The sequence below is a fragment of the Vitis riparia genome, chromosome 5 (genome assembly GCF_004353265.1).
Source record: "Vitis riparia cultivar Riparia Gloire de Montpellier isolate 1030 chromosome 5, EGFV_Vit.rip_1.0, whole genome shotgun sequence".
Lineage (NCBI taxonomy): Eukaryota > Viridiplantae > Streptophyta > Magnoliopsida > Vitales > Vitaceae > Vitis > Vitis riparia.
The window spans coordinates 20428127-20454651 of record NC_048435.1 but is presented as its reverse complement, the minus strand read 5'-3'; the positions used below and the strand labels follow the sequence as shown (position 1 = coordinate 20454651).

General features: G+C 36.6%; 1 protein-coding gene and 1 pseudogene across 1 annotated transcript; one reads left to right on the top strand and one right to left on the bottom strand.

The window, feature by feature from the left end:
- On the top strand, positions 1 to 25896 carry LOC117915259 (annotated as a pseudogene).
- On the bottom strand, positions 20567 to 21926 carry LOC117914095. Its single transcript, XM_034829285.1, has 2 exons — positions 21525 to 21926; positions 20567 to 21204 (listed from the first exon to the last, which is right to left on the bottom strand). The coding sequence occupies exons 1-2, from the start codon at positions 21889 to 21891 to the stop codon at positions 21170 to 21172; spliced, it is 402 nt and encodes a 133-aa protein (XP_034685176.1). The 5' UTR covers positions 21892 to 21926; the 3' UTR covers positions 20567 to 21169.
- Positions 25897 to 26525: the final 629 nt, after the last annotated feature.

The window sequence follows — 26525 nt, the reverse complement described above, 5'->3', positions numbered from 1 at the left end:
ATGACCGACACCGACATTATCACCAACTCTGGTGATCCTCCATCACATATTGACTCCATCATCACCACCCTTACCAGCCAAGTGACTGAAGCCTTATCCAAAGTCCAAGTCTCGACTTCAACCACTGAAAACTCAACTGCTCCAATTAGTATCAAGTTGGATGGTTCCAACTATGCCCTTTGGTCCCAGGTTGTCGAGATGTACATCTCCGGCAAAGATAAACTGGGTTATATCAACGGCGATTGTCCACCACCACCACAAGCAGATCCATCCTTTCAAAAATGGCGTACTGATAATGCCATTGTTAAAGGATGGTTGATAAACTCTATGGATCTATGTATCTGTCTCCTTCACTCCAATTATCGAATACGTTACTTGTTCCATCGCTCCCACATAAATTGCTATCTGTTAGTCAAGTTACAACAGAACTAAATTGTGTTGTCCTAATGTATCCTACATTTGTATTATTCAGGATATTCTCACCAAGGAGATAATTGGGAGTGGTACTAAAAGAGGGGGTCTATACTACATGGAAGATATTAGCACAGGTTATGTTCACCAAATACAAAGTGATGTGAGAGAACAACAAATTTGGCTTTGGCATCGACGTTTGGGGCATCCAAATTTTGGTTATCTAAAGCATCTACGACCTAATTTTTTTTTTAATACGGGGTTGTCTGACCTTAAATGTAATACCTGCATTATAGCCAAAAGTCATCAGACTTCCTATCCACTAAGTATGAATAAAAACACTCTTCCCTTTGCTTTAGTTCACTCTGATGTGTGGGGTCTTTCCCCTATCTCGATTGGTTCTGGTGTTCGTTGGTTTGTCATCTCTGTTGACGATTGTACTCATATGACATGGCTTTACTTGATGAAATGTAAAGATGAAGTATTACATGTGTTTCAATCATTCCATGCGATGATCCAAACTTAGTTTTCTTCCAAGCTCCAAGTTCTCCACTCTGATAATGGTGGTGAATATGTTAATCAGCGCTTCCGTACTTATTTCGAACACCATGGACTTGCTCATGAGACATCGTGTCCTCAAACCCCTCAGCAAAATGGCATAGCTGAGCGAAAGCACCGCCATATTCTTGAAATCGCACGAGCTTTACTACATGAAATGAATGTGCCACCCCAATACTGGTCTGATGCGGTGTCCACTGTCGTCCATCTACTCAATAGACTACCCTCCGAAATTTAAGACTCCGCTCCAAGTTCTGGCATCACACGTCTCTTTACCTACAACCCTAATGCTTCCTCCTAGAGTATTTGGGTGTGTAGCTTATGTACATCTTCACAAAAATCAAAGAACCAAATCCATGTGCTCGTCGTTGTCTCTTCTTAGGCTACGCTGTGCACCAGAAGGGTTATCGATGCTATGATCCCTCTAGCCGATGCACCTATGTAACTATGGATGTCACCTTCTTGGAGTCTAAACCTTTTTTCCCAGCCCCCACTTCTTCTCTTCAGGGGGAGACGTGAGATGAAGAGCAAAAATGGTTGCACTTTGACTGGCCAAATAGTGAAACTATGGTGAATGAAGCACCTAGCCTAGTGTCGATTGATCCCACAAGACTAGATGGACCCACAAAGCAGAATATAACTTCAAAAAATTATACGCCTTTAGCAATTGAACCAAGTTCCCCCCTTCCTTAGTACATGCAGACCCACCTCCTGAGAATATCCCTAAGGTAAGCACTCTTGACACGTCTTCCAATATAAGTGACTTGAATACTTCTGCTGGATATACATTGCCTTTCAAGGAAAATCTTGGCAAGCCACCAACTAGATATTCTCCTGATATTGAAAAGCGAAAACCAAAGTATCCAATTGCCAACTATGTGTCTACTAGGAGATTATTTGAACCCCTCAGAGGATTTGTCCATGTACTTTCCTCAAGTCAAATTCCAACTAGAGTTCAAGAAGCCTTGTTTGACCAGAAATGGACTCAAGCAATAAAAGAGGAAATGGAGGCACTACTAAAGAATAACACATGGACCATAGTTCTGTTACCTAAAGGAAAGAAAGCAGTAGGATGCAAATGAGTATTTTCTATCAAACACAAGGCAGATGGTATGGTCGAAAGTTACAAAGCAAGACTGGTGGAAAAAGGTTATACACAAACATACAGGGTAGACTACCAAGAAACTTTTTCACCAGTTGCAAAACTGAGCACTGTAAGGGTATTGTTATCACTTGCAGCCAACCTTGACTGGCCATTACATCAATTTGATGTAAAAAAATGCCTTTCTACACGGAGATCTTGAAGAAGAAGTGTCTATGGAACTTCCTTTGAGATACACGACATCTACTAAAACCAAGGTTGTGTGCAAACTACAACAAGCACTATATGGATTGAAACAATCACCTTGAGCGTGGTTTGGGTTCTTATTAAATTTGACTGCATTTACTTCAAACCTCCTCCTTCATAGTGGCTTACATTTTATCTCACTTCATAGCATTCATTCTCTATCTTGTATATTTATGACTTACTCATTTTGACTATACTTGGAGTCTCTCCATATTTCATAAGCATCAAAGTTTTATTTAATCGTATTTGACCCTTTACTCTACCATGATTAAGAATGGCTCTAACAATTTTCATTCTTTCCATCCTTTAAACTTAATATTAAGCTCAAAATAGAAGTTAAATCATATCCAGAATCTTAGCATTAATTTGAGTTAAATTGGACTTTATGTCAATTCAATGTTTGCACATTCAATGTAAAAAATAAATGTCCTACAAAAAAGTGAAAATAAATGCGAACCACCAACTCTTCCCCTGACACACACAAGAAAAATAAATTTTAAAAAAACATGAAAAAAAAAAAACAAAACAAAAACCTCTCTAAAAAAATATGAAAAAAAATGCCAACCCCTAAAGACACACATCTATGTTAGATTCCTCACTTCTTATTGAAACTTTGCGTAGAAGCAACCACCTCAAGAAGTGCTCCAAAATTCACACAAGCATAAAAAATAAATTTAAAATGAAAAAAAAATGCCAACCCCATAAACACACACACATAAAATTAAAATAAAATAAAATAAAATCGGATTCCTTCTTGATCTTTAAAACCATATGTAACTTGCTTCAAAATAATCTAAGAAATGCTCCAAAATTCACTTCAAATTCAAGGTATTTGCAACTACCAAATTTTAAGTTCCAAATTTCTTATTAAATTTGACTGCATTTACTTCAAACCTCCTCCTTCATAGTGGCTTGCATTTTATCTCACTTCATAGCATTCATTCTCTGTCTTGTATATTTATAACTTACTCATTTTGACTATCCTTGGAGTCTCTCCATATTTCATAAGCATCGAAGTTTTATTTAATCGTATTTGACCCTTTACTCTACCATGATTAAGAATGGCTCTAACAATTTTCATTCTTTCCATCCTTTAAACTTAATATTAAGCTCAAAATAGAAGTTAAATCATATCCAGAATCTTAGCATTAATTGGAGTTAAATTGGACTATTTGAGTTTTTTATATTACACAACTCATTATTTATGTTCCAATCATATCTCTTTCAAAGTTAGTGGATTTGTTTATGGTCATTTAGCCTCCCATAATAATTTAACATCTACAAAGAAACTCTATAGGTGGTTTTTCTATGTTAAACTCGATGTTTATTTGTGTGATTGATGTCACTTGTGCATAGAATTAATCAACTTCTAATCAGTATTGATATAACTATTGAAATAATTGAATTCTAAATATAAAAATTTAACTTTGGGGATATCTCACTAAAACTACCTATTCACCCCCTCCCTTTCCACCTCTTTTGGTAGTTCCATCAATTAAAACAAGAACTTTCAAGAAATATCAAAGTGAGTTGAATTTGAAAAATTAAGTTTGTTTGTGAAAAGTGAAGTCCCTCTTTAGTGTGTTTCACTTGGATACCCAAGAAGTAATCCACAACACCAAGATACTTTTAAGGGAAACTTATGATTTAGGCTAGTTATCAATTCTTGCACCACTTTAGCATTGCTTCCAGAAATGAGAATATCATCTACATGCACCAAAACAAATGTGGAATGTTGAGAAGTTATCCAAATGAAGAGTGACTGATCTATCTTGGCCGATTGAAAACCAAAACCAATAAGGGCATTGTATAACTTTTCAAACCAAGCCTTTAGGGCCTGTTTAAGACCATAGAGAGACTTATGAAGTTTACAAAAATATTGAGGTACTTTTGGATCTTTGAAGTTAGTTGGTTTTTCCATATAAGCCTCCTTCTATAAGTCACCATTAAAAAAGGCATTGTTGAATGGAATTATAGGTTTCACAACAAGGTTGAAAGTCTCATTAAAGTCAAATCTAACAACTTGATAAATCCCTTTGCAACAAGCCTTGTTTTGTACTTGTTTATTGTTCCATCAGGATTTTCCTTCACTTTGAAAACCCATTTGCACTCTATGGCCTTCCTTCCTTCTGGTAGAGGTACAAGAGACCAAGTGTTGTTTCTTAATAATGCTAAAAATTCATCCATCATAGTTTGCTTCCAATGATCAAGCTGCAAGGCTTCTTCAACAGAATCAAGTTCTTTTGTGGTAGCAAACACTTTAGGCTTAAAAATTCCACTCTTTGATCTAGTTATCATTGGATGTATGTTTGCAGCATGTAACCTGGTTGACATTGGGATAATTGCAGTGTCTAACAATTCAGCATGTTGGTCAGTGGTGTTTTCTTCAAGAATAGATAGACCATGAGACCCATTTAGACTCTGAATTGGAGTATAGGCAGAATGTGGACAGGCTGGAATTGAATCACTATTTGGAAGTAAATTACTATTAGTATTTGACGAAAGGATGCTGAAGTAACAAGGGTAGAAGTATTAGTGAAAGTACAAGGCTGTGAGGAAGAAATATCAGTTAAGAAAGAAAGAAAATTATGGTCAGATTGAATTTCTGAAGGTTTAACTCGTGCAGGCAAAATGGAAACAATGCTTATTGAAAATGACATCTCAAGATATGAAAATTCACCCATTGTTATTGAGACACTTGTAACCCTTATGATTCAAGCTATAACCAAGGAAGGTACCAAGAGTGGACCGAAACCGCAGCTTGTGCTGATTATTTGGAAAGCAGGCACAAATAATCTAGTGAGACATGAAATAGGACTTCAAGTGGAGACTTATTATCAAGAGCAAGTGTGGGCAATCTGTTTTTGAGAAAGACGGATGTTCAAAAAGCCTCATCCCAATATTTTAAAGGCATTGATGCATGTGCAAGAAGAGTAAGACCATTTTCCATTATGTGACGGTGATTTCTTTCAGTTACACCATTTTGCTCATGAGTATGGGCAAGAGATTCTATGAATGATACCATGAGAATGAAGAAAATCAGTGAATCCCTATACTCTCCACCCCAATCTATTTGAATGGACTTTATTTTATGATCAAGTTGAAGTTCTACTTGATTTTTGAAGTTGATGAATGTTTGAAGTGCCTCATATTTATTTCTAAGCTTATAAATCCAAGTAAAACATGAGAAGGCATCAATAAAGTGCATATAATAACGATAACGACTTGATGAAAAAGATTGCAATGGACCCTAATGGTCTGAATGAACTAACTAGAACAGGATTGTGTATTCTGAACCAGACTATGGAAAAGGAAATTTATTGATTTTGTCCATACAACAAGCCGAACAAAAGATAAAGTCATTTTTATTGATGATGGAAGGATTACATTTAGAAACAATGGATCTTATAACTTTTTCAGAAAGGTGGTCTAATCTACATTGTCAAAGACTATATGCTGAAACAAAAGAAGACATTGGTGTAGACTTTGAATAAGAGATTGGTACGGAAATAGAAGAAGCAAAAACAGCATGTGATTTTCTAGCAACTTTTTCTGAGGCAAATTCGAAAGAACGAGGCTACGACTGGTTTTTAGATCAATTTGAGTGCAGTCAAACACATAAGAGCCCATCTTTTAAGTGTCTCTAGCTTGCAACAAAGTTGTTTTGGTGACCTGGTCCTTGACAAAACATGAAGATGGGTGAAATTTAAATAAACATTGTTATCTTTTGCAAACTTTAAGACATTGATAAGTAGATTTTTGGTTATCTAAGGAACATGTAACAAATGTTTTAAAGAAAGAGTTTTGGAAGAAAAGTAGGGAGAAGTAAACATGGACTGACCAAATATACTTGATTGATAAACCCTTACCATTGCCCATGTAAACCTGATCTAGCCTAAAGAATTCTGTTTTGCTCATTAGGTTTCCAACATTTGCAATGTTTGTCACTCCAGAATCTGGATACCAACTGTTATCATACATGGTTTCTGGAGTTGCAATCATAGCTGCCATTTGTGATTGGTGGGTTTGTTTGAGTTGTGAGGATTGTCCTTGAAAATGCCCTTGAAATTGAGATGGTCCTTGTAAAGATTAATCAAACCGATAGTAGCATTGCATCACAACATGTCCCATCCACAATCATTAGAACCTCCAAAGCAACCTTTTCCTCTATTAAAGCCTCCTCTATTATTAGGAAATCCACGAAAATTACGAAAATTTGCTTGTCCAAAAAGATTAGAATTGTAACCATATTCTTGACCATAGTTTTGATTATTTCCAAGATTGTTATACTTTTCCTTCCTTTGCATGTGGTGCATCTTGCACAGAGCCCATGTTAAGATTTGCACTAGGATTAGCTGAATCAAAAGCCTTGTTATTTTTCTCAATTCGAGTCTTTTGTGTCAATAGAAGATATTCAATATCATCAACACTAAATGGATCAATACGAGAATTAATCGACATTATAAAGGCATCATACTTAGAGGGCAAACCATCAAAGATTGCATCAATATGGTCTTTCGCACAGAGAGAATAACCAATTTGGGCTAGTAAATCAACAAAACCCCTCATTTTTAAGAGGTAATCATTAATGGATAAAAAGACTTTCTTAGTGTTTTGCAATTGTGTCTTAAAAATTGAGTGGTTTTAGCTCGAATTTGAGACGGGATATATGCCTCCAGAGTACTCAAAATCTGAGCTAAGGTCTCACAATTTACCATTCAAGGAAGAATACCTTCTGACATAGAGGAGAGCAACCATGGCACAATCAATTGATCCTATTGTTCCCAATCCAAGAAATCTGGATTAATTTTATTAATTGCTTCGTCTCCAAATTCCAAGAACTTCAATGGAGGAGTTTTTGTGCCAAGAAAGAAAAAGAGAGAAAATGAGAGAAAATGGTACTGTGTCAATTTTTTCATCGTTCAATTCAACGGCTGCTGGAGTGACAGAATTTTGGGAACTCCACATAGCTGTTGACTGACTCATTGCTACCTTTTCTTTTTTACGTTTTTGTTTTTTGGTTCATTCAAAACCATCATCACGTATATTGAAACTATACTCTGTCGAGTGGGCTGCTTCTTGTGGATGGGAAACATGGAGACCCATCAGAGGTTTGGGATAAAAATGGGGTTTCAGCAAATGGTTTGTGTCGTGGGGTGTTTTTATTTTTTTTCGAATTATCATTGTGTTTTTGATCGGTGGGTTTTGGGAGGGAAAGAAAGGATGTTGAGTTCGAAGAATTTTGGACAAATAAGACTTTGGTGGGTCTTGGATTGGGGCAGCTTCTGTCTCTTCTGAACACTTCCACCGGCTTTGCTTCTTCTGAACTCGCAAGAAGAGGTCTGTTCTTTTGTATACTCGTCCTTGTTACAGTGTTGGGCTTGTAATAGCTATAACTGATTGCAAACTATGATTTTTTTTTTTTTTTTTTTACACTTATAATTGAATGCAAACTGTGATTTTATTTTCTTTTTTTTTAATTAATTGCAAAAGGTGGTTTTCTTATAATTGATTGCAGAGGAATATAGTGTACAGAGTTGTGGCATATTTATTTGATTGTTAATCATGTTTTAGTTATTTACTATGATAGTTTGATAAATCTTATGTTTTGATTTTCTCTTTCCCTCTAATACTGTGATGTAATGCCTAATTTTCTTTTGTTTCTGCACTGATTTTGTTAGATTTTTTCTTATGATAAATTTTCCAGTTATTTATCCATTTATTTTTGTCTATTTTAGGAATCAGCGCCCCAACTTCTGAGTCTTTTCTAAATTATGTTCTCTTGGCAATTGTCTATGGAACCACTATGATTCTCCAAAAGAAAGCTCTCAAGGTTGCTCTCTATGATTCACCTCTTTTTCTCTCTTTCTGTCATTGAATGATATGATTGTTGGTGCTTTCGGATTCAAATAAGTTTATTTACTTGATGGATTTTTAGCTGATGAAACTATGAATATCCATAATTGTCGTACTCTAGTTATGTATAAACACCACGTCCAGACTCCAGAGTCCATATATACATTTTGTCTCAGCTTTTGCCCATCACATTTGAGAGTATTGGCCTTCAATTAGTGATGTCTGGGTTTGTGTTCGGTTAGTCTGAACATTCAATATGAGATTTTGCTTAGGCGGCCTTCATAGTCATGGCTTTTAATAGGTGTCTTTTAGGGCTCCTTTTTGGCTGGTTTGAAGTTCCAATATGGTTTGATTAGGAAGTCTTCAAATTGGGATAGGTTAAAGCCAGAAAAGGATTAAAGATATTTCACATGATTCCATGAATTTCAAAAGAAAAAGTTCTATATACAATTGTCTGTTCAGGCTGCTAGGCAATCTGCATGCACATAGAGGATACTGCATATTATGGAAACAATTGTGTCCAAGTGACCTCATAATTTTGTATCCGGTTTTTCTGTCTGAACTCTACATATATGGTGCTTTCATTGCGATTAGAATCAGTTTTCGGGCCAAAAACAAATATGTTGCATGCAAGTTGTTCTAGCCCATACGATCAGGCTGGAGTTATGGTTGATATTTTCTGGAAGAGACCAGAGAAAGACTGTTTTCATTACCCTATGTGCCTCTGGTGCATCCTAGGGAATTTCCATTGGTTGCAACAAGGTAAGTGACATTTCAGCAGGCTTATCAGAAACTTCACAGGATAATTGTAACAAGGATGTGATGACTGATGACTGGGACCATGAGAGCTAAAACATGGAGTTCATCAAAAAGAGAAAGGTGTGGGTTGTAGTCTGCCTTTGTCTGGGAGGTGCATGTGGAAAGGATGGAATAAGAAAATCTGTGAAGGGACCAAATTCATGGAGGGAAAGCTGAAAGAATTAATCCTGCAATTCTTATATACTTGCAACATGCTTTGGTCAGGACCCCCTTCCGCACTCATATACTTTCTGTGTCCCTCATTAGGCCCTTCATTGGCATTCATTTACTGTTATTCGTGTATTAACAAAGAGATGGTTCAAGAAATTACCCCAAGTGATATAGACAGGCATGGTTCAAATCTGTTTAAAGGACATTATGCCCATGAAATGCAAGCTGCTGTGAGATAGAGGTGCACGAATAGTGTGAAACACAGAAAATATTCACTGAAGTCATATAATTGAATTCAATGGAAGGTCCCATCTGTGATGTGGGAATTTGGGCACTGTTAACTGTTAAGTGATGTATTCAATAGTCAGTCTGTGCAACACTATCATGGGTATGATTTGCTGTATCAGTATGAAGGATATATCATCCTTCAGTGTACTCAGTTTTTCTGTCTATAAATTTCATGGAGTTCTTCTAAGTTTATAAATATCTTATTTTGTAAAAACTCATACCTGGTTAGATCTTTTTCATTGTTGAACATATGTTGATTATCTTTTTTGGAATTTCTGCAGGCAAAATGGTATTATTGCATAGCTCTTGCATGGGTGGATGTAGAGGCCAATTTTCTTGGTGAGTAGGCAATTGTAAGAGGAATTTGTACCTTATAATCTGCTCTGTTTTACTGGTTCATCCTTTATTTAGGTAAAGCATGCTGCATGTTTCCTTTTAAGTTGAGTTTTCAATTTAAGTTCTATTGAGATATTGACTGGGATTCCTCTATTGTGCTCCTATAACCATCTTGAAGCACAATCTGACGTGATATCTAGTTGAATTAGGGTTGCTTTTCATTAAGCTTATCCCAAGAATTGTATGCTTGCTTTTTTTGAGGCTCCATGCCCTTGTTCTGGTGATTGTATGATCTTGTGAATAAATAACCACATTGATTCGGAATATTGAAGGGTCATTAAGCACTTGTCCTCTTTTATGTTGTTAGCTTGCATCCTATATTCTATTTATCTTGAGGAGTTATACGTAAACAATACATAATGCTCATAAAAATTACAGATTAAAAAGCACATCTTATGATTTCCACTTGTACTATAAAATCGCAGGTGGCTCTGAGTTCTGTCACATTTTATTCTTAGAATGTACCATCCCATATAATGACTGATATGATCTCATTGTGTTTTCTTTTTGTCCTTTAACAAAAATTTACAGATGAAAATACAATTAAATTTTGAAAATATGGGCCTGGGATATTTTCTTATAATTTTTCCTGGGCGATTATGCTTTTTTTAAGGAATCATTCCTGCAGGAATTTAATGAGATATAGATATAAAAAACTTATGAAAAAATATAACCAAATGTTCACTTAGAAATAATTATTCGTAGAGTTGCTATTAACTAAAAGCCTTAGATACAAATCATGAAAAAGAGAAAAGTATTTTATTTGGTTCTTCACAATCCCATCCCTTGTTAGCAAGGATGCTTTATCTGTGTATAAAGGAAAGTGGCGATTTTTCTTTTAATCAGAAGGAAAGTGACCCCCCTTTTATCCAAGCACCCCATGCTCTTCTCTGCTCTTAGAATGGAATGCTCAAGTTATAGATTTTTCTTTTATCAATTTTCGTTGTTTTGTTCGAGTTCTTAATTCTTATATCATAATGTGTCTATGCCTCGCTTTGTGGAAAGAATTCAGGTGGTATGAACCACTCTGGTTTCTGATTGTTTTAATTTGAAAGAAACAATAAAACATGAAATAGCTTGGTTCATGTTTTAATTCATAAAAGCTTACTGTGAAGGACCTTAACAGAAAAAAATATTAGGTCCCTTCCAGGAGGGAAAAAGAATATTGTAAACAGTTAATAATGGAGCCTTTACACTTTGGTTGGGGTCTTAAAACCTACATAATTTTCACCGTGCAAAGACATGGTCAATCTTGAAACACATCTTGCCCACTTGTTCTATACACTAGCAATGGATGTGAAATTGTTGACAACTTGACATTACCAAGTAAGTTTCAGATACTCTAAAAACCACTTGGGGTTCTTTTTTTTTTTTCTTTTTCAGAAGGATCATACATGTATTTCCAGGTCTCAGGGTGTAGATTGATTTTCATTGATTTGCACTGTTCCTAAGGACTCTTATTCATGTATTTTCAGGTCTCAGAGTGTAGACTTTCATTGATGTGAACTATAACTAATTTAATCCTTATTACATCTTCAGTGGTAAAAGCATACCATTACACTTCTATAACAAGTGTCATGCTGCTGGATTGTTTTACAATCCCGTGTGCCATAATTTTTGCCTGGTTTTTCTTGAAGACAAAGTACAGATTTAAAAAATTAACCAGTACAGTGATCTGTATTGCTGGTCTTGTTATTGTCATCTTTTCAGATGTTCATGCAAGTGACAGAGCAGGTAAGCATGCACTATTTTACAAAGTTGATTTTTAACTTTGTGCTGTTCTTTTACCTGATCTAAGCTCTTTAAATGTTGCACACATAATTACACTGTGTGATCAGTGAAGACCAAGAAAGTGTGTTTGCCGGATTTGATCTGATAAAGGTTGTTTGTGGCTATAAAACTTATATGGTTATGCTATAATTGCTCTATATTTATTCAAAATTTCAATAAAATATTTTGCTTATTTTCTAGTTCAAAGTCATGGGTAGAGAGAGTTCTAAAAATATTTCTTAAGATATATATTTGTTGTTTTGCCACATTGGTTTTTGTTCCTGTTATTTGATTATCCGAAGAGAATGTGCCATGGGTAGTCAGGATAAGATGATAAGCAACTTCATATCCAAGGAATTTTTCATAAAAGTGATCTTCAGGGGAAATAATGGTTTCTAAAATGGCCTTTTGAATTTTTTTATCCCTATTTATATCCTTAGACCATAATGAGTACTCAATGATTGAAAAATGTTGTAAGATATTTCTCTTATGGCCTTTTCACACCCGGAAGATGGAGAAAACAAATTTTAAACTTGTACCATGTCTTTATTAATTAAATTCTATTAAAAGAAAACATACATATCCTTCAATGGTCTCTTGAGATGTAGAGCCCCATCAAGTTAAGTTATTCATTAAATTTTCTCTCATGAGAACTTTCTGGCCCATCTTTCTGGCATGGTCCAGATTCTTATTTGACCAGAGGATAAACTGATGGTAAGATTGAGACTCATACAATCTAACTTATCAAAAAAAAAAATGATGCACATACAATCTGCTTTAACTTCAGGTTGCATGCTATGAATGTAATTATTGCAGCACTCTTGTTACAATTGCATGTAAAACAAGAATTCTGGATGAAATTCTTGCATAATACAAATTTTCACGATGTAAAAAGTGATTTGCTATAATTACAAGGGAACTTGAAGATATTAGTCAATATTTATGAAAAAAATGCTTATCTTATTGCTGTTTATTATAGATACTGTCTTTCTCAACTTACAAATCTTACAGTTACATCTGTAGCAGTATGTGTATATAATGCATATTTCTGGTTATGATACACTCTGTAACGTGGCTTGTAGGAGGGAGCAGCCCTCTGAAAGGGGATTTGTTTGTGATTTTGTTGGGTCTATTCTCTATGCTGCCAGCAATGTTAGTGAGGTATGAATAGTCTTTTTCCTTCTTTTTTTTTTTTTTTTGAATTTATTTTAGTCCACATTTTTGGCTGTTTTGTATTTCATGTGATTATTTTGCTCTATGGAATGTGATTATTTTGTCCTATGGAAAGGTATGTGTCTTATGAGGCCTTTGTACCATACCATAAATTTTTATTTTAAAATAACATTTTTCTTTCCTATTAATCTTATTCTATTTATATTCTTGAAATCCTACCTATACTTCAGCCTTTCTTTTCTCATTTTCTCCATTCCTTGATGTCTATATATATATATTCTTGAAATCCTACCTATACTTTGGCCTTTCTTTTCTCATTTCTCCATCTATGATGTCTCATGCCCTTTTTTATCTCTTATGCGTATCCTTCCTCTCGTTCAACTCCCATCTCTTTCACCTCTTCTTTTTTTTCTTTTCCTCCCTACTTTCACATCACCTCTTTGTTCTCCTTCTCATCATCCTTTCTTGGTTATGGAACTGTTAATTGTTAAAATCCAGCAGAAGTATACTTCATCAAAATTCCTTTGGCAATAACATGGAATGTCTATGGAAAGTTCAATTCTTTGGCAAGAGATGTTTTTTTTTTTTTTAATGGGTAAACACAGAAGAGAATATATTAATTAGAAAAAGGAAGCCCGGAGGACAACCCAAGGCATACAGGAAGTATACAGCAGGTGCCATAAGGCTAAGAAGAGCAAAATAGGAGGGAAAACAAAAAACCTCACCCACCCTCACCTAGAGCCCAACCAATCAAAAAAGTTGATTAAAGATAAAGGGCCAACATCTATATACAACTTTATCCAATACCTTAAACTACACACAAAAGAATACTTCAACCTATGTACTGAAAACTCTTCATTGTCGAACATTATCCTTTTCTTTCTTTCCACACCACCCAAAAAAGGTATAAAGGAGCCAGCTTCCAAGCTTTTTTGCGCTTGTTGCCCACAAAGGACCCAAACCAACCAAGGAGAGTCTCCCTTACCGAGCAAGGGAGAACCTAAGTCACCCCAAAGAGAGCGAATAATAACTCCCACAGAACTCTAGTTTTCATGCAATGGATTAAGATGTGATTAATTGACTTTTCTTCAGCTAGACAAAAGAAACATCTATTAGCAAAGGTCCAACCCCTCCTTTTGAGTTGATCCAAAGTTAAAACTTTTCCCCACAAGGCTTCCCAAGCAAAAAAAAAAACCCACTTTGGGAGGAATATAAGGACTCCAAATTATTTTTCTTGGAAACCGAATTGTACTTCCCAGCTCCACAACACTGTAAAGAGACTTAACTGTGAAAAACCCACTTTTTGTCTTTTTCCAAATCACCCTATCCTCCACTTCTGCACCAACTCTGTTTCCTTGAACTGTCATGAGCAACCGCTCCAAGACTACTTCCCAATCATTGAAAGCCCTAGAAAAATGAGGACTCCAACTCCCCCCCCCCCCCCCCTCTCTCTCTCAACCGAAGGGTCCCAAACCTCCGCCACCCACTCCTCTTTTAAAACCGCTAAAGCAAACAAAGAAGGGAAAGAGTTGCACAAAGCCTCATCTCCACACCAAGAGTCTAACCAAAATTTGATTCTTCTACCATTACCCACATAAAACACAATGTAGTTGCTCAGCCGATAACCTTCCTTCCTCTCCTTCCACAACCCCACACTAAATCCCTCTCTACCTTCCCGGGTATACCACCCCCCTTCTTCCACACCAAACCTCCTACTAATAACTTGCTTTCGAAGAGCTTCCCTTTCTACCATAAAGTGTCAACTCCATTTACCCAAAATAGCTCTATTAAGAGTAGAGAGGCATTTTATGCCAAATCTCCCCTTACTTTTATCCGAGCATACAACCGTCCACTTAACAAGATGAGTCTTCCTCTCCAAAGCCCCCCCACCCCAAAGGAAATCCCTTTGGATTTGCTCAAGTCTCAATCTAACCGATCTAGGTATACGCAAAATTGACATATAGTAAATAGGCATGTTAGACAAAGTGATTCGATTGAGAGTGAGTCTCTCTCCTTTAGATATATATTGTCTCTTCTACAAAGCTAGTCTCCTCTGAAACCTCTCCTCCACCACATCCCATACCGTCGCTGATTTGTGAGGTGCACCCAAAGGAAGCCCTAAATATGAGGAAAGGAGCATCCCCACCTTACACCCAAGCTCAAGGGCCAGCTTCTCCAGATTCTCCACCCTCCCCACTAGTAGGATCTCACTTTTGTCTAGATTAATTCTTAAACCAGATATGACTTCAAACCACATTAACACCCAACTTAGGTGAGCTAGTTAGTCCTTAGAGGCATCATAGAATATCAGTGTGCCATCAGCATGCAGCAGATGGGTGAGTTGAACTCCCTCACCACCCCTCTCTTTAACCCTATAGCCTATCAAATAACCCCCACTAACTGCTCTCTTGATCAAACAACTTAAGGCTTCCATACCTATTGCAAAAAGATAAGGTGAAAGGGGGTCCCTTGTCTCACCCCCCCTAGAATTGTTAAAGAATCTTGCTGGTGTTCCATTAACCAAAACCGAGAAAAATGTTGTAAAAATACACCACTTAACCTATCCAATTCATTTGTCTCCAAATCCCATTTTCTGCAACACCCCATGCAAGAAATCCCATTTTAAATGGTTGTATGCCTTTTTTATATCAAGTTTACACATCACCCCGCATTCATTGTTTTTTAGTAGAGAATCTATAGCCTCATTAGCTATTAACACTACATCTAGAATTTGTCTCCCCTTAACAAAGGCATTTTGATACAAAGATACCACCTTACCCACCACTTTCTTCAACCTATTAGCTAACATCTTTGCTAACAACTTGTACAGCCCTCCCACCAAAGTGATAAGTTTGAAATCACTCAAGTCCTCAACACCTCCCTTTTTTGGGACCAACACCAAAAAGGTAGAGTTCAGATTTCTAACAAACCTCCCATGCTCATGAAATTCACAAAAAAAAACCCATCACCTTCTCTTTCACCAATTCCCAACTGGACTGCTAGAAAGCTAAGGAGTAATTATCTAGCCCTGGAGCTTTGTCCCCGCTTAGATCAAAAAGAGCAAAGACTACCTCTTTAACAGAGAAAGCCTCATCTAGCCTGGCTGCCTCTTCCCCTGCTAATCTGTCAAAAACCAGCCCATCCAAACTTGGTCTCCAGCCACCAAGATTCGACAACAGGTGTTGGAAAGCACTAACAACACCCCCTGAATCTCCCTCTCCTCAACTATCCAAGAACCATTAATTTTAATCTTGGTCAAATTACTCCTTCTTCTATGACAATTCACCATCCTATGGAAAAAAAAAACCCGTATTCTTGTCACCTTCCTTCAGCCATACTTCTCTAGATTTTTGCCTCCAAGAGATTTCCTCCATGAGAACCCATTTCTTATATCCCTTCCTTGCCTCCACCTTCCCAAACACCTTCTTATTCTAGGTTTTCAAAATACCCTTTAAGAGCCTTCAACTTTGCTACCAGAATGAAACTGCTAGAACCCCTGAAGTTGAGCCCTTGCCACCAGTCTTTTAACAGGTCCTTAAACCCCTCCTCCTTCAACCACATATTCTCAAAACGAAAAGGCATAGGATCTCTCCTCACCCCTCCCCCATCTAATAGAATAGTTGGTGTCTGATCCTTTTATTTCCCAAGTTTCCTCTTCTTGAAAATGTTTTTTGTCTTGAGTTTGTTTCTCTTAGATGCAGCTTGAGTACTTCTCCTCCATCTCTTTCAAGAAACAACTTGACTTGATATGTCTGTTCTTTGGACTACTGTTCCCATTTTATGCTTTCAAACAAGGTTTATTTTATTTTTTTTTAAAATACAACAAAAAAGGCATTTGCATTTATACTTATATTTTAGTCATTTGGAGTTCAAGGTAGTGCTTTCTTTGAAGGGGGCCTAGTTCTCTAGTGATGGTGGCATACCTACAGTAGTTACAGATAAACCTTGTTTCTCTGCCTTGTGCAGGAGTTTCTTGTGAAAAGTGCTGATAGAGTTGAAGTCATGGCAATGCTGGGCTTTTTTGGTGCTATTGTCAGTGCCATCCAAATGTATCCTTGATTTCATAGCCAATTAATTATATTGTTTCATGCATATTACAAGTTTTTTTAAATGATCGAACAGTTTTGTTCATTTCTTCTACATTATATGACAGTTGCTTGATTTATTTGTAGGCATCACCTCAAACAATCAATCTTCCAAGGAAGAAGGGTTGGATGCCTGAAACTCGAAGGAATTGATAGGGGCCTGCTATGGCATTTACTCATGATTTAGTCAGAGCTTCTCATGCTGTGATATTTTAAAAAAATGCATGTGTAATTTTGCTATTCTTGTTAAAATGTATTCATATTGCTATTTGTTTTTCCTGATGATACTTATAGAAGCATACTTGAGCGTAATGAGCTTAAATCTATACACTGGTCAGCTGAAGCAGTAAGTCTCTCTTTCGTTCCATTTTGAAACTGAGTTCTGATTGGTTAAATATATAATCTTTCAATGGAATAATTAGTTAAACAAAGCATTAGAGTATTAGCTCATTTAAGAGGAAAACCTTCATCACACTCCATGTGGCCAATTCCTTGATGGGTTTTTCTCTTCTGATGGAAAATGTGGTTTTAGCATTTCTTTTTGCAGGATGTTTTATAATTTGGAATATTCTTAACTTTTAATGAAAATCTGCTATGTATTTGGTTTTAGGCACTTCCATTTGTCGGATTTTCGGCAGCCTTGTTTATATTTTACTCATTAGCCCCAGTCTTGCTTAAGGTATGGACCCTAGCTGTTTAAGATTTCCACATGCCATCTTCTCTATTTGTTCCTCCTAATTGTGACAGAATGTCTCTTAGGATGAAGAACATTCCATATTAGGTGATGCTCCCTTTTCAAAACCTCATTCCATATAACTTGCTCAGATTCTTGTAAAACTTGCAGTTCTCTTGGGATGGAATCTGATGCAAAGCATGATTACTAGAAAGGAGCAAATTGGTTAATTTGAGATATCCTTCATGTTGGAATAATTATAACCAGAGTTTACTAGTAGCATGAACTATACCTTACTGCTACACTATTGGTGTGTTTTGTTTTTTTAAAAGTTCTTTTTGTTTTTGAAGAAAATATTCTTCTTTTTTCTGTGTCAAAACTGAATACAAAGTGACCTATATATATACAAGTGGGATTCCTAATCTAAGCCATATAATATGCACAATCACTATCTCTAAGGAAACAATAACTAATTAGGAGAGATTCTCTCATCCATAAAAATAGAAAGTATCCTAACACAAGGAGAGATTCTCTCATCCATAAAAATAGAAAGTATCCTAACACAATCCCTCTAATCTTGGCACTTAATTACAAATCATAATCCCATATTTCCACACTCCCCCTCAAGTTGGGTAGTAGATGTCTAGCATTCCCAACTTGCTTTTCATGTTTTCGTAGGTGGCCTTTGGAAGTGCCTTTGTCAGAATGTCTGCTGTTTGACGACTTGAAGGAATATACATAATTCTGATTGTTCCTCCTTCAAGTTTCTCCTTGATGAAGTGACGGTCTATCTCCACGTGCTTGGTTCTGTCGTGTTGAATTGGATTCTTTGCAATACTTATGGTAGCCTTGTTATCACACAAAACTGTCATAGTGGAGTTTGATATAATTCCAAGTTCCTTGAGTATTCTTTGGAGCCACATTCCTTCACATATCCCATGAGCCATTGCCCTGAATTCTGCCTCTGCACTGCTTCTCGCCACTACGGACTGCTTCTTGCTTCTCCAAGTCACCAAGTTTCCCCACACATAGGAACAATACCCAGTAGTTGACCTCTGATCTGTCAAGGATCCTGCCCAATCAACATCTGTGAATACCTCAACTTCCCTACTTGAGGTTTTCTTGAAGTAGAGTCCTCTACCCGGGCTCTTTTTAAGGTACTGTAAAATTCTGTATACGGCTTTCATGTGTCTTTTAGTGGGATTGTTCATGTAGCGGCTTACCATGCTCACAGCGAAACCAATATCGGGCCTTGTGTGAGTTAAGTAGATCAACTTTCCTACTAACCTCTGGTACCTGTCTTTGTCAGTTGGATGACTGTCATTATCTTTATCAATCTTACCAATAGGATCCATAGGCGTGTCCACTGGCTTACAACCTAGCATTCCAGTCTCCTGAAGTAGATCAAGGACATACTTCCTTTGCGTGACCACAATTCCCTCCTTAGTTCTGCCAACTTCTATGCCAAGAAAGTATCTGAGTTGTCCAAGATCTTTGATTTCAAATTCTCTTGCTAGCAGCTTCTTGAGATTCCCTATCCCTTCTTCATCGTCTCTGGTAATTATAATATCATCAACATAGACAATGAACAAAGTCATTTCACCTTCCTTAGAGTGCTTCATAAACAGTGTGTAATCTGCTTGACATTGGATGAATCCATGTTTTTTCACAACTCTAGTCAGTCGATCAAACCAGGCCCTAGGTGACTGTTTTAGACCGTATAGGGACTTTCTCAGTTTACACACTTTTCCTGAATTTTCTAGAGTTTCCATACTAGGTGGAATCTTCATGTAGACTTCCTCTTCTAGTTCTCCGTTGAGAAATGCATTTTTGACATCAAGTTGGTGCAGATTCCAATCCAAATTTACTGCAACTGACAATAACACTCTGATGGAGTTGAGCTTTGCTACTGGTGCAAATGTCTCTTCATAATCAATGTCATAGGATTGAGTAAATCCTTTAGCTACTAGTCGAGCCTTGAACCTGTTTATACTTCCATCTGGATTGTGCTTCACGGTAAATATCCACTTGCATCCAACAAGCCTCTTACCCTCTGGTAATTCTGAGATTTCCCATGTCCCATTTTTCTCCAATGCTTGTATTTCTTCCTGAACAGCAGTCTTCCATTCAGGTTGTTGAAGTGCTTCTTGGATGTTGGATGGGATACGATCATCTTCAAGAGAAGTGATGAACGCTTGGAAATTCTGTGAAAACTTTCCATAGGACACATGATTACTGATTGGATGCTGAGTGCAGGATCTTACACCTTTCCTTAAAGCAATGGGTTGATCAAGATCATCAAGGTCATTACTGGAATTTAGATCATAAATTGTGTTACCTGGTTGTGAGTTTGGGTTGCTTGGATCCTGGTCCAATTCTTGGTTCTGCTCAAGTGGAGTGTTGTCCTCGGGCTCCTTTTAAGGAAGTTTCTCGGGCTTTTCCTTTAAATTTTTTCTAGAATAAACTATTACCTCTTTACTGCCTTGTGTAGTTGACTCAGGTGTGACAGAAGGGATATCCAAGGAATTGTTTTCGGGGACAGAAAGAGTAGTATCTGTTTGAGGAGGCAGTGATGAACTCAAAGGAGAAGTAGTGCTGATTTCGGTTTCCCATAATTAGAATTCATCTGTGGACCAGTTCTCCCCCTGAATTGCAGTTTTGGGGTAGAAGGGTTGATTTTCGAAGAAAGTGACATCCATGGAAGTGTAGAATTTCTTGGTTGTTGGAGAGTAGCACTTGTATCCTTTTTGGTTTGGTGAGTACCCGAGAAAGATGCATTTAGTGGTTGTCGGATCAAGTTTACTACGTTGGGACTTATGGATGTGAACGAAAGCAGTACAACCAAAGACTTTGATTGGGATAGACGAGATTATTCGAGCGGATGGATATGCGGCGAGGAGGATTTGACACGGGGTTTTAAATTGAAGAATCCTAGAAGGCATTCGGTTGATCAAGTAGGTTGTTGTGAGTACAGCTTCACCCCATAATTGTTTAGGCACGTTTGAAGCTATCATGAGGGATCGTGTAACCTTCATCAAATGTCTATTTTTCCTTTCTGCAACTCCATTTTGCTGTGGAGTATCAATGCACGAGCTTTGATGTACGATGCCATTCTCCAGAAGATATGACCCAAGAATGTTGTGATAGTATTCTCGAGCATTATCTGTCCGAAGGACTTGAATTTTTGCCTGAAACTGTGTCTGAACCATGTTGTTGAAGTTTTCAAATATTTCCCTCACTTCTGATTTCTTCTTCATAAGGAATACCCAAGTCACTCAAGTGTGGTCATCAACAAAGGTGACAAACCATCTAGAACCTGCAATGTTGTTGATTCTAGAGGCCCCCCAAACATCACTGTGAATCAAGGAAAAAGGATGAGATGGTTTGTATGGTTGAATGGAATAGGAGTTGCAAGTATGTTTGGACAATTGACATATTTCGCATTGAAAATTTTTGGAATTTTTATTGAATAATGATGGATATAGTTTTTCAAGATAGGAAAATTTTGGGTGACCTAATCGGTAGTGCCATAACATAACAACACTATCTGTCTTGGTACTAGGGTTGGAAACTACACAAGCAGTCTTCATTGGTAGCCTTCGAATTTCCTCAGCTCTCAAAAGGTAAAGTCCAGCACGCACCTCAGCATTGCCAATCCTCTTCCCAGAGTTCAAGGCCTGAAATTCACACATGTGAGGAAGGAATTTAGTAACACAATTAAGATCCTGTGTTAGTCTACTTATAGACAATAGGTTGCAATCCAATTTCGGAACATAGAGCACGGAGTGAAGAGTAATATCCTTGGAAATAATAACTGAACCTGTGCCGAATACCCTAGAAAGGGTTCCATCGGCAATTCGAACAGAGGAATTGTTATGGCAAGGAGTATATTCATGAAAAACCATGAGATTCCCAGTCATGTGATCTGAAGCTCCTGAGTCCACTATCCATGTAGTGTGATTTTCCTGTCTAACATTTAGGGATTGGGAAAAAATACCTTTCTGGGCTACAGATGCGGTACCAATAGTTGTTCCAGTTGATTGAAGAGTCTGTTGGAACATTTTCTGTAGTGCCTCCAATTGCTCTTTGCTAAACGGTCCAGGATTTGAGCTAGTGCCAAATGTGTCTTCTTCGGCTGTAGCGGTGTAACCCCGACCTTCTCTGTTTTGCTGTGGCCGAGAAGGTTTCCAATCAGCAGGTTTACCGTGTAGATGCCAGCAAGTCTCTTTCGTGTGTCCAGGTTTTCTACAATGGTCGCACCATGGACGATTCTTCTTCGTTTGGTGGTTGTTGTTGGATTGGGTTCCTCGTGCAACTAGGGCTGAGTTCTCAAGATTTTTGGAGGAATTTTGGGTTCCCAACATCACTTTTTGTCTGCTTTCCTCTCTGCGAATTTCAGAAAAAATTTCCCTAACACTAGGTAATGGCTTAATACTTAGAACTCTTCCATGTACCTCATCTAAATTCTTATTAAGGCCAAGTAAAAATTTGTAGATGCGTTCCTTTTCAATGACCTTCTTGTATAGGAGTCCATCTTCTAGACACTTCCAAACCAATTCTTCATAAATATCGAGTTGTTGCCAATACCGTGTAAGGATATTAAAATATTTGGTAACAGTTGAATTTCCTTGTCGAAGATCCTGGAGAATACTCTTGATTTAGAAAATCGTCGAGGTATTATCGATGTTGGAGTAGGTCTCTCTAGCTGCATCCCATATCTCCTTTGTTGTGCCATAATACATGAAGTTTTCTCCTATGTCATTGGTCATAGAGTTAATTAACCAAGACATCACCATACTATTTTCCAACTTCCAGGTTCGGTATCCTGGATCATCTTCCTTCGGCTGAACAATGGCTCCCGTAAGGTATTCTTCCTTACCTTTCCCGCAGATGAAGATCCGAACAAACTGAGCCCATTGAATAAAATTCTGCCCATTGAGTTTATGACCTGTTATGGGAAGAATGATGCCGTCTGTGGTGCTAGCACTACCGGAGTGAACTGCTTCAGGTCTGGACATCACCTCCGAGTTTGATCCTTCCATTCTGCTCTCCATGGAAAAAGATGATTTTTTTTTTTTTTTTTTATACGTGGTTCAGATCTGAATGCTCTGATACCATGAAGAAAATATTCTTCTTTTTTCTGTGTCAAAACTGAATACAAAGTGACCTATATATATACAAGTGGGATTCCTAATCTAAGCCATATAATATGCACAATCACTATCTCTAAGGAAACAATAACTAATTAGGAGAGATTCTCTCATCCATAAAAATAGAAAGTATCCTAACACAATCCCTCTAATCTTGGCACTTAATTACAAATCATAATCCCATATTTCCACAGTTTTATTCCATAAGCAAGGTACATTATGTTAAAGAGCTTTTACCAAAAATTTTCCCAATTGTCATTATATTCTTCTTCCTTAGTCTTCAAGGCGAGGTTTGTGATGATTTTCAAATCTTTTCTACTAGGTAATCTAGTATCACTATGCATGAAGATAGTCAATTCAGTCATTGGGGTACGATCAGTTCACCGGGAGGATTGCCCTCCCAATTCGAAGTTTTTTTCTTGAAGTTTCAACCTCGTTGACTATGACAACAAATAGAGCATAGTGACATGGATAGAAGTTCTCTTTTTGGAGTATGAATCTGAGAAACATTGCCATTACACACTTTTTAACAGTCAAAAACACCCTAATACCCGCAGTTCTACTGCAAAAATTCTTTAAACTAAGTTTGCTTCAAACAGCCTACACGAACCCTAATCATATATCCCAATCAAAAGCTCTAGATATTGAATCAAAGGTCATTTTGTATCAAAATCATCAGTCCATCATGACAAAACCTCCGACTAAGTTAAGGCAATTTCAAATTATAAGGAAAAAAGGAACACTAATTGCAAAACTCGCTATAGAAATTTCAAAAACAACTAAAGTAACTGCCTTTTTAGCTTTTAGCTTGATTTTATGATTAGGGAAAGAAAAGCCATGCTCTTATTCTTCATATAGAAGTGAGTTGACTGAAAATCTGTATTCATACACTTGATTCTAGATATATCCTGTACAGAAGTTTTTTCCAAAAAGATTATAGTCTTACTTGCTTCCTTTATGCCCCAAACTTTTGAACCTTAAAAGAAAAGTACTTGCTTGCCAGCTTCCACACTTTGCTCCTAGTCCGTGCTTCTAAGCTATGGCCCACATTGGAGCTAGAAGGAAAATGGTTGATTGTCTATCAATCTTACTTTAATGCAAAGGACTTCTTTCCAACTTTTCTTTTTCTTTTGTCTCCTCATTTAAGGTTTTTGTTATCTTCTTGGTGCTCCTTTTTTTATTTCTGGTTTTGGTCCTTCACAATCTGAAGTTTATCACCATTTTTGCTTTTTTTTTTTTAGCTTACATCTCTTTCTTATTCAAGGTCTCTACCTGAGGTTTTGAGAGAGGGCTATGCAATACATTTGAAAACACATGGAAACAATTTACTGAAGATGAAAAAGCCTTTCAAATAAAAGGTTGTGGAGATTCCTAGAGGGCAATAATTGTTCTAGCGTTCTGCAATAGATTTGGAGTACAGTTTTGCAGGAAAATGGGCAACATACCAACTTTCTCAGAGAGACTCACCGATTCGTCTAGAAAACTGTATGACTTAAAAATAACATGATTTCCTCCTTCATTCTAGATTCCTTATTGGAGATGGATGGAAGACTCATTTCTGGAAGATTTTTAGTGGGAGGATCAATCCTTTAAATTGGATTTTCCTTGTCCTTTTAAATAGTCCTGGTGATGAAATGTCCATTTGGTATCCCTTTTATATATTTCTTTCCTAAAATTTTAAACTTTCTAACAAATGAATGATTACTAATTGGAAGAGCATTTTTTTTCAACTGAATTTTATCCAATCCCTCTTCTAATTTAAGGTGTTGGTTCTGGATTAGCGTATCATGCATATGCCATTTCATGGACCATTATCTTAGTTATCAACATTCTTGATATTTCTCCTACTTGTGATATTTAATAACCATTTATGGAACTTCCAAAGTTTTCACTGAGCTAGTTACAGAATCCATCGGTTTCCTGCAAAATATGATACCATTCCATGGTCTGAATTGTAGCTTACCAAGGTCAATTCTGTTTTGATCATCTATCAATAATGGCAGTCTTGGATTTGATTGAATATTCCTGCATACTTTGCATACAATAATACAGGTTTATGTATGCTATGAATAGCTCTTTCCATTCTGACTCCTAATAGTCCAATTACTGAACTTTTATATCTTCTCTCTTTCTTTCGGCTCAGTGGGTCTGCAATGTTAAACCTGTCTTTGTTGACTTCAGATATGTGGGCAGTTCTTATTCGCATCTTTGCTTAGCATCAAAAGGTTACCAAGAGATTTTATTTTACAATATTAATAAAGATTCATCACATTCCAGCTTAAAAAGTAAAGCTAGAATTTATTAGAATTAACTGCCCATTGAAACCTAATATCTTTTTCAGGTTGATTGGATGTACTTCATGGCATTTGCTGCTGTTGTCGTTGGACTCATTATTTATTCAGGGTATTTCAATTTCAAATTTTTTTTGGGTATTTTCTCATACTGTAGACAGGGCACACGAAAAAGAAGTCCTACTTGTGGAATGTTAGCAACAAGCTCATAGTAACTAGTGGGCTTGAACCTGTGCCACCGCTTAAAGGCATCAAACTCATGGTTTGATTTTAAGTATGGTTGCTCAAAGATTTGAGCTTGAGCAACATTAAGCTAGGTTCCTTTCAGCTTGTAGATAATTGAATTGGAGGAATCGATATTGTTCCAGAATGTAAAGGGAAATGGAATTTTCTGAAATGACATGAGAAGCTCCAACTTATTTGAAAAACAGGCTTCTGATATTACACAAAACTCAAAAAAGAGATGCTATTTCTAATCATCTTACCTTTCTACAAATACTAATTAAAAACTCTTTAGTACTACTAACATGAGCCAAAAGCAGAAGAGAATGACATGCTTTCTTTTGAGAAACTAGCTAGATTGTTTGCAGATATAACGGATGAAAATTGTAAAACCAAGATTTTGCTTCTTGTTTGTCTGCTTTCTTCCAGCAGACTAATATACATTTGCCAATGCCTTTGGTCTTACTGCAGGGGTGACAAAGGTGATGAGCAACATTATGCTGAGATTGCTGATGAAGATGCTGAGAGAAGCAGATATTTTGAAGAGAAGGCTGGTCTTCTTGGAAATTCCAACCAGAGTTCTATAGTTGGGGGCTCGAGGATTGGTGATAGTAGTAAGCATGGTTCTGCTTCCTCTGGCATTGCAAGACAGGATGACACTGAAAACAAGAGGATGGAGAAAGATGCACAATGGAAGACAGGATAATCCATCGTAGTTGGCTGCACTCCACAACAAAATGAGGTATCTAAAAGGAAGAATCAAACTATGATGGAGATGACAAAGTCAATGTTACATGCAGGAGAAGAAACTTTCTGAAGCTTATTGGGCTGAAGCAGTTCATACAGCAGTGTATTTGATTAACAGAGGCCCAGTAGAGCACTCTCACAACTCACATGATCACTTTGTGGAAATTAAAGGGTGCAATCCACACTTTTAAATAAAGAAAAAAAACATTAAAAATTGATTTTCTTACAAAAAAATATAAAAATAAAAATAGAATATAATTAAAATTAATTAAAAATTTATGTATTTTCACATTATTTAATTTTTATATTGAAAAATTAGAATAAATGAAATAAGTTTATAGTAGCATGTAAAAATAATTTATGGATATTAAATTGATTTTGTTTTCATTTATATTTCCTATATAAGAATTGATTTGATGATTTAGTACATGTTTGGGACTATTTTTTGAAAACGGCTTTATGTTTTTGATAACAAAAAACCAATAAAATACATTCAATAATCAAAAAATATTTTTTATTTTCTTCTTGAAAACAAAAAAATAAGGTATTTTTTTAGTGTTTTAAAAATAATTATAAAAACATGTAAAA

Coding starts and splice junctions, on each gene's coding strand:
- LOC117914095 (XM_034829285.1), bottom strand. CDS start 21,891: ATGTTGGGAACCCAAAATTCCTCCAAAAATCTTGAGAACTCAGCCCTA. Junction 21,205..21,524: donor CGCATCTGTAGCCCAGAAAG/GTATTTTTTCCC, acceptor TGTGAATTTCAG/GCCTTGAACTCTGGGAAGAG.